This window comes from Plasmodium gonderi (assembly GCF_002157705.1).
Source record: "Plasmodium gonderi DNA, contig: Pgo-contig_404, whole genome shotgun sequence".
In the NCBI taxonomy this organism is placed as follows: domain Eukaryota; phylum Apicomplexa; class Aconoidasida; order Haemosporida; family Plasmodiidae; genus Plasmodium; species Plasmodium gonderi.
Genome location: NW_021629293.1, coordinates 9552 through 19869, shown reverse-complemented (window position 1 = coordinate 19869; position 10318 = coordinate 9552). Strand labels below are relative to the sequence as shown.

The following is a 10318-nucleotide window of genomic DNA, read 5'->3' as shown; positions in this document are numbered from 1 at the left end:
TGATTAATGATTAGGAATGAAATGAATTTTACATATTTAACCAAGTACTTGTTTATTTTTTTTTATATATTTTTTCATGATATATATATATTAATATTCATATCATATATAACTGATTGCTACTATATTATATGAAAACGAAAAATTGCTGTCCTGTGAGAATAGTAGATAACTTATCGTGTATTATTTTTCCATCAGTTTAGAATTATGTGTGAAGAATAGAGAAATATTTAAATAAATATATCCTTTTATGGGAAAATATATTCTTATATAGATATAATTTAAATATATAAAAATTTATTCTTCATGTAAAATTCTATGTCTTATTAATTTTGTATTTTTTTTCTTTTTTGAAGATGCATATATTGTATCAACCTAATATAATATGTGTTAAGCATAATTTGTATTACAAACTGTATAATTTTGAAAATAGTATATTGTTTAAAATTAAATTTGGACAATTGGACTATGTTAAATCATTGCTTATATTAGATGATAAATAAAATCTTGTAGAAAAAAAAAAATGATAGAATAAATTCATTGTTAGATTTTTTTATGAAATATAAGAATTATGCAATTATGGATTCATTATTAAATCTGCAGAAGATCCTAAACTTTATTATTATAATTTTTAAATGGCTTAATATGTTTTAAGTTTTTTTAGAGTGTAATTGATTTTACATTATTGAGGTATAATAATCATCTATTTATTTCCTATGTAAATTATACTTTTTTCAAAAATATTACATAATGCTAGCAATCTAACAAAATATAATCCATGATAAATTATTTTTTTAAGCTAATAATATTTTTGTTCGAATATATTTTTCGTTATATTTATTAACAAGTCTATTTATAAATAAAATTCTATGATTATACGTTTTATGTTAAATATAATATGCGTAACAAATTATATACATTCTTATGCACAGTTATTTTATTTTTTTTGGAAAAATCTATATATAGTATTTATATTGTTATTAATTTGACCTAACAAAACATATTTATTTAATAATCCTTTGCAACGCCTTATTATGATATATAGCTTGGAAGGTTATATGTCTATATTTCATATTATTACTACTATCTTAATCTATAAAAGAATTATGTACTATTTATTTATAAAGATTTTTACATATATTATTATTTATAAATGTTAAATTTAAAACTTTTGTATATTATTTTATAATTTTTTTATAGTTATATAGATCAATATAGAATTGAACATTACGTTAAATTAACATGGAAGGAAATGTATTGGATATAAATCTGCTGGGTAGAAATGTTAGTTCTTTTGCTTAATTTTTCATAAAATGATATTGTGATATATACAACATTTTGTACTTTATATAGTGCATTGGAACATTAGAATATGAATTTATTATTATAAATTTTATGTATTTTTTTTTGTAACTTTAGTATCCCTTTTTAAGTGAGTCATGTAAATTATATGATAAACTTGATGAAACTGTGGAAGAAAATGATCATAACATATTATATAGGAAATTATGCGAACAAATTGTGAGTAATTTGAAAATTAAAAACCAACAGTATTATGAATTGTGTAAAAAACTTGCCAGGAATTTGAATATATTTTGCAGTGGTACAAACGAATGCAACATTCAGCCTAATTGTCAAATTTTAAATGATTGGTTGTACAATTCTATGAAAAAATATAATATATTTAATGGATTTATTAATCTTTTGTTCTATCGTATGAATAGTATAACTCATAAATTATACTATAAAAATATGTGTCCATATTATAATTACGATAAAAACTATGTAGAACCGATTAATATTGTAAAGCTAAATATTTTTGGGTACAATATGCATACTATTGTGAGTATATTTAAGAATAATGAATATTTTAACAAATTAAGCGTAGATTTTATTAAGAAGGTTCTAAATATATATGAACATATGAATTACAAGTATTGTTTTAAGGAGAATAAAAAGGATAGGAAAAAAATAAATACATGTTCATATCTAGAGAGTTTTATTAATTCTTATAATATATATATATGTAATAACGAAAAACTAAAAAATAAAATACCATCATTATCATCTGACAATAGTGTTAATTTTATTGGATGTAAATCGACTGATAAAATAAAAACATTACAAATAACACATGATATAGAAATATTAGCATCTGAAGAAGCTGTTGATTCTCGCTTGTTCGGAAATGGTGATGAATTTATCTCATCAAAAGAGCATGAACATAATAATTCATTGTTTTCCACAATAAAATTGTTATTCACGGTTATTGCTACAATTTCCGGAGGAACTTCCATTTTGCTGTTATTTTACAAGGTGAATATAATTTTCCTTAGATAATATGAAAAAGAGTGCAAGCAATTTTTTACATTATGTATTCCTAATAAATAAAAAAAATATATAAAGTATTTACAATTATATAATATTATTATTTTTTTTTTTATAAGTTCACCCCAGTTCGTAGCTTGTTTCGTTCCAGACAAAAAGTAAAAATAACAAGAAATAATTATGTTGAAGATGAGGAAAAAGAGTTATTCTATCAAATGCCAGATAATATGAATATAAATTCACATAATCAGATATATGATATAGCATATACAAATTTATGAATATAAAAATTATAATATTGTATTCAAATAGTGTTTATTACCATAAATATTATGAATCATTTTAAATATTCATTCAGTTGTGACCATGAAAGGACAACAAGCTATCGAATATGTGGTATCATAAAAATATTAAATAACGCCCTTATATAACATAAACATACAAAATCATCATAATATACATAAATTGAATGAAATAATAAAACATAATAATATTTATATAATATAGAAAAGTAATTTTATGATATAAACAACTTAACATACATAAGAGAAAAATATTATGAATCCCCAATATATGAATAATATTATATCTCATAGAATTATTATATATGTTATTCATAAAATGTATTTTACATGTAAGTATAAAAATTTGCACGAATAAATATAAAAAATATCAGTTAAATGTAACATGACCCCAAGAAAATGCAATAATTCGAACGAATATATGTGTATATTATGTGAACATCATAATTTCTTAATGTAACCAATATTAATATATATTAAATTAAAAATAGGATTTATAAAGAATATACAGATAAAGAAAAATTTTTATTCCAATAAAATAAAAATTAAAGCATTACATTTCACATTAATATAAATACTCAAGCTCATATTGCGCTCTATGAATAAAAGAACATTTTACAATCGAGGTTATATTAATACGTAAACAAACAATATTAAAAATTTTTTATGACTTAGTGGATAAATAATACATTGATATTAAACAAAAATAAATATATATTTTCAAAAAATGGTACTTACATTCTAATGAAAAAATTTACAAATATTTGTTACACTTATTCATTATGTACATTATTTATTCATATATTAAATTGCATAATATTATATAGAATAGGGTTCATATAAAATAAATAATTGAAAAATATTCAGCATGACTATATAAGCTTTGAATATTTTAGTATTCCTAATGCAAGAACGAACCTTATGCAAGAAATGAAACTGCAATTTAAAAATTTATATTTATATAATATTATAACTACGGCTATGTAAAATACCAATACATTAACTTATGCAGATAAATATATTAAAATGAAGAATAATAATAATGAACAATCAAATTCAATGCAATCTTAGCACAAAAACAGGTAACGAGCTTGTAACATAATGTCATAATATATGTTAAATGGTAATTCTAATAATAATTTATAAAGAAACTATAAAAATTTATTTTCAAAGGTATTAAAATCATTATTATGGTGAATATTATTTTTTAACTGTATATAATATATTGAAAACTAATACTATTATATCCGGTTTTTGTAAAAATAAATGTTAAAAATATTTCTATTGATATCATTTGAATTCTGAGCGATTTTTATATTTTAAGTGTACATTTGATGATTCAAACACAATTATAAAATAAAAATGATGAAAAAAATAAAATTATTAGGGCATAAATAAGTGTAAAATCATATATAACATTTTGAAAGCTGTATTAAGAAATCATAGAACAAAGTGCAAGTTACACCTCAATAAGGGTATTATAAGACGAGTAGCTAAAAATAGTATATATGCTATTACATTTATATATTAAAGAAATAATTGCATTAGTGTTCTTATACAATAATTTTATAACTAATAATTTTTTTTTTTTTTAGAAATGTACAATGTTCTTATAATTATATATTTTGATTATGAACATACTATAAGTGTGTATAAATTTAATGACTTTTAAAAAAATAAAAAAGAGCAAAAATATAATGAAAAAACAAGTACATATATTTCGAAAAAAAAATTTTAATTTTTTGCACTGATATAAATAGTACTTTATTTTTTTGCGTATTCTATTTCATTAACAAAGTATTATTATTTTTATTTCATATTTGCCGTTTTCATAAATGCACTATATATATGTGAATTGAAATTGTCCAAAGTTTATATAATACAAAACAAACGCCAGTATTCTTCATGTTATTAAGCTAAAATACACAATGTACATGTTATATGTAAAATACTATAATATATATTTTTTTCCTTCATTCTGTATCTATATATATAAAAATATAATATTCGATAAAAGATGATGGCTTAAAAAATGTACATAATTTCAGGGAAAACATTTATTTTATATATATAACACAATTATTAACATAAAAATTCAACTTTAAAAACTCCTATATTTTATTTTTCTTATATTTTTGAGTGTCCATACTAAATCATATATGCTAAAGTAGAAATATACATAATATAAATCCACTTGATATGAATTAAAATCAGAAAAAAAATAGGAAAAAATAATAAATATAATAAAACTAGAAAAAATGTAAAAATTAAATGAAATTCTACAATTATTTTATCCCATTATAAATTGTATACATGTATAGCATAATTAATCATATTGTAACATAAAAATTAGGACACATAACAATATCTCTAAAAATACTTAATTCAAATATAAAGAATTATGTAACACATTATTATTATTATTTAGACACATGGTGATTTAATGGAAATACATTTGTCAACAGTGCTATATAAAATAATATCCGTATATATATGTACATATATATACATGAAAAATTTATATAACTTTGTTTACATAATATCTCAACTTATATTTTTTAAATACATTATAAAACATGATAAAATATATAATATCATTATATTTTATTATTCCAAACCCCCCTTTTCATTTAAACATCGTTGCAATCTATCTAGACAAATGGAAAATATGCTCCTATTATTAGCAATCACTATTTATCAACTACATAAGTATATTGTGGATGTGAAAATGTTATCTATTTTTAGAAATAATATTATGACATAAAGTAATTTATATATATTTTTCTTTTATGTTATATAAAACTTAATGAATTTTTAGGTGAGGACATTAGGAGAAAAATTATCATAATTATTTGCATGCAATACCTATATACGATATAAAGAAAATATATTCTTCAAATTATATACCTAATTCTATAACTAGGAATAGTTATATAGTATATGATGTTCCTCATTCTTTGAAATATTGTAGGATTTTTAATATTCCTGTAATATATCACATTCTTCTTCGTTATTAATGCAGTTCTTAATTCTACTTACTATTCAACGGCACGAGGTTACATCAAATATGACGAAATAATATGCAATACAAAAAGCATTTGCATTATCTATATAACTTATATATCATTAATTTCTTTTTAAATTATTTATAATTATGAATTTATAGAATAATTAATTATACATAATATCCCTAAAAACTTTATACACAATAAATAATATAAATAATATTACTAATTTAATAATAATTAGATCAAAAGAACGAATTACTATCTTACCTTTTTCGAAGTAGGATAACAATATATATTGAATTGTGAAATCATATAAACATTCCTTTATATATTAAAATCATTTCTAAAGTCTTCTAATGCGTTACAAAAAAATTTGCTCTTATTCTATTTATATTTTATCTTTTGTTTCAAATGTATATATCAAAGCATTTTTGATCCAATAAGACTTTTTTTTCCTTTGAACATTAATAAGAGTCATCCAAAATAATTATTTATTAAGACAATCACATAAATATCATAGAGTTTATTCATTTCATTTTCGGTATATATAACGTTCATTTAATCATTACAAATAGGCTCTGTTGTACTATAGATATATAGAATAAACAATACTTGATAAAGCTTTTTAGAATAGATATTTTTATCGCTATTTTGAGGTTAGTGTATATCCGAAGGTATTAGTATTTATAACTTCCTTCTTATATTATTTCATAAAATGTATTTTGAATTTTTTTTACAGATTACATGGTATAGATTCCCATTGTATTATTGTCATAATAAAGAGTTTTTGGAAATATTTGATTTACATTTAAATATTGTGCTATCAGCTCTTTTCCAGTGTGTTTATAGAACTATTCTTTAAAAATTTTGATACATATAATAAATTCAGAAATGTATATTAAAGAAAAGAAGTTATAGAATGCTACATAAGTGTATACACTTGAATAAAATTTTATAAGATATATAAAAATTTGATATACGTTTAATATACAACCGAAATTTATGCAAATTTATTCAGATATAAAACTATGTTCTCCATTTGAGAATACATTTTATATTTTTTAATTAAAAAAAATGGAAATATTAAATATATGAAAATACAAATATATATTTTTTTACAATAATATGATGTAATATAATGAAATAGTACATTCAATATTTTATAATTATAGAATTCCGTAAAAAGATATTCTACATAATTCATAACTATTATATATAATATAAAATGCTATTAGAACTATCTTACATGTGTTACATTTTGTTAATATATTTAACAAAAAAATGAAAACATAAAAGATTTATACAAAAGTTCATGTACATGTAAAATGCAATAAGAGGCACATATACATGCAATAATATATATATAGAAAAATATAATACATAAATTATTTCATAATATTAGGGTTCCACAAATCATACACTATTATTCACTTAAGCATTGTATGCTATTTGTAACTATATATAAATAAGTATTAATGTCATAATGTATACATGAAAAATATGTAAGAAGTAAGAAGTTGTAATTATCCTCATATTATATTTGTATGCAGCAATTGTTTAATCCACAAATTTATACAATACTCATAAGATAAAAAAGTGTTCTTTAATGAATATATACATAAATAAATTTAATATATAAATTAAAAACTTTAATTAATATTAATCATAAATTTAACTATATTTGACATAACACATCATTACACCTCAATATTTTTTTAAATTAATTAAATATAATTCATGAAATTAATACATAAGTTTTAATTATAAGAAGATTTTTTATATAAATATTATGATGTTAAGCATTCCAATCCTCAGAAACTTGAATCCTAAACATATAAATTGTTAAAAATCATTAATGGTTAATAAATTATTATTTTAGGAAAAATATTTTAATAAAATTCTGTAAATATTGCATTTTATAGGAATAACATATCTAATATATGTTTCATATAAAAACATGGTATGAATTTTGTTTTTTTAATCAATAATACATATAAAATAAAAAAAAAAAGTGCATAAAAATTATATACCTTATATTACCCCTAGAAAAAGGAAAAAAATATATATCTAATTTTTAATGAACTAAACTTTTATAAATTAAATTCTACGTTTTAATACCGGTTTCATATGAAGTGCAGAATATATTTGCTTTAACATAATTGTAGTATATATTTTTTATAATGTGTAATATAAATATACTAAAAAAAAATTAATTCCATATTGGATAATATCTTAATATAAAAATTAAACAAATTCATTATATAATAAAATAAACATTTTTTTCTTAAAATATTATCATTTTTATGAAAACTTTTGTTACAATAAACAATTTATAAAAAAAAACTATAAATGTAAAATATTCAAATATATAATATTTGAAAATTGTTATTTTATTATTCTCCACGTATTAATATATATATTAAACTTATTTTAACTGAATAATTGTATTCGTTTGAAAATATCTTCCTACAAAATCGGTATATTTTATATATATAAAAAATATATTGGGTCATATGGTTATATTAAATGCTATATAATACTAAATTATTTATTTATACACCATAGCGTTTTAGAAAATATTCGCACGTTTTTTTATGAGATATTTTTCTATGTATAAATATCTATTAATTTAATAATGGAAAATTATGAAATGATTTCTTAAGAAAATATTTTTGCTGTAAACTACCATATAAATACGTATATACATTTATATCCAATTTTTATTGAGATCTATTGTGTATAAAAATATTTAGTCAGAAAAAATTCTTTTGTTAAATAATAATATATTAATTTTAATGTCACATTGATAATTAGTAATATATCCAATGATCTTCTATTTATAAAAATATTATAATCTTTGGTTCATTATTCAATTTTATTAAATAATTCCAGTGTTATATGTCTATTTCTCTTAGCATTTATCTATATGTTAATATTAATTCCTTAGATATATTGAATACTAACACTATATTTTGATATATAGCAAAATTTAATCAATATTTAAAAATATTTTCAGAAGTATATATTTTACAAAAACTAATTTATTTTACACTAATATAATATATTCCCACACATTTTTCAAATGTATCTAGGTATTACTAAAAATATTAATTTTTTCCCATAATTTAATTCATACATATATTACATAATGGACGGACGTACAGGAACGAACAATAATGTACACTTCTATTTGTTTTTATGAATATAATTTATATTATAAAAATTAAAATATACCTGAATTACAAAAATTATGAGCATGATTTATATTTTACATATTGTTTTCATAGTGTATACTCTGTAACTTACATTTTCAGTTCGATTTTAGTAAGATATTCCCCACATGTTTTTATGAATATTATATACAAACAAGAATTCCTAGAGGTGATGATAAGGCAATTAAAAACAAGTGCCAACATTTTAGAAGTAACGTTGGAGTTAGCGAAAATAAACAAAATTTTCTGTCATATTGCAAGGATCTTTTTAATTATATAGATTATGTAATCAAAAAGTCATTCATAATGGATATAAAATCAAATTGTATATATTTAAATTTTGAACTAAATTATGCTCAAAAGTATTATGGTTTTTCTAAAAAAAATACTAAAGATAATTTCGAATCAATGATTAATGTTAAAGAAAATACAATATATAAGAGCATGTATGACACATGTGCGGTTCATATTAATGACCTTGATGATGACACATTTTCAAAAATTGACAAACTATCTGAATTAAATAAAATATTTTATAGTAATAATTTTACATGTCTACGTTCTAGTGATTGTTATAAAAAATACAAGGAACTTGTACAGATGTCTGAAAATTATAATAATACGAGTTTTCATAAATTATTAAAGCGTTTTAAGGAAGAAAATATGGAATATTTGATAGATTTATTTCCAATTTCTCAAATATGTGAAATCACACCTTGTTCTTCTAGGACAAGTTCAGGTATCATTATAATAACATTACTAATAGTTTCGTTTACGACATTAATAATTACATGTTTCTTACATAAGGTTAATAATAATTTTTATATACTTAATATTTAATAGTATTAAAATTTACATTATAAAGAATTATAAAACATTTATTTAAAAATAATAGCACATTATTATATCATATTGCTTCTTCATTATAAGTATACTATTTATCGTACCTTTTTACAACCAATGATAAGTAAGTTAAGAAGAAAATTTAACAAAAATAATAAGGATTATATAAGCTTAATAGATACATATGAAACAGAATTCGATAGATTAAGTGAGAATAAGCACCAGGTGTCTTATACTTACTCAGAATCCTATTAAAAAACTGAACACATTATTTAATGTATATAACGTAATTTCATATACACAATAAAATTAGAGAAAATATGTTTTCATTACAATAATAAAAAGAATAGTAATAACAATGAATTACATTTGAACGATGAAAAAATTTTAAAGTATTCTAATTATTGTATGATTTAAGATAATAAGCAAAATATAATGTTTGAAATATTTCCTTATAATGAACAAAAATTAGACTAACAATAAAGAAATAATAACTGTATGAAATCTGTATGTATCAATTAAAATTATTGAATATTATATATAAATATACAAAATATACAAATACTTAAGTCTAATATACTTTATATGTATATAAAGATATATTCATAAAATATGGTTTTCTTTT

The 10318-nt window shown here is 19.7% G+C and overlaps 2 protein-coding genes across 2 annotated transcripts; both read left to right on the top strand.

Moving 5' to 3' along the window:
- Positions 1-1242: 1242 nt before the first annotated feature.
- Positions 1243-2609, top strand: PGO_003305 (variable surface protein; the record flags this gene model as incomplete). Its single annotated transcript, XM_028691288.1, has 3 exons — positions 1243-1284; positions 1420-2316; positions 2448-2609. 3 exons carry the CDS (start codon positions 1243-1245, stop codon positions 2607-2609), a joined length of 1101 nt encoding a protein of 366 aa, XP_028547089.1.
- A 6177-nt stretch (positions 2610-8786) lies between these two features.
- On the top strand, positions 8787-9948 carry PGO_003300 (variable surface protein; the record flags this gene model as incomplete). Its single annotated transcript, XM_028691287.1, has 3 exons — positions 8787-8816; positions 8953-9657; positions 9781-9948. 3 exons carry the CDS (start codon positions 8787-8789, stop codon positions 9946-9948), a joined length of 903 nt encoding a protein of 300 aa, XP_028547088.1.
- Between the last annotated feature and the right edge of the window lie 370 nt (positions 9949-10318).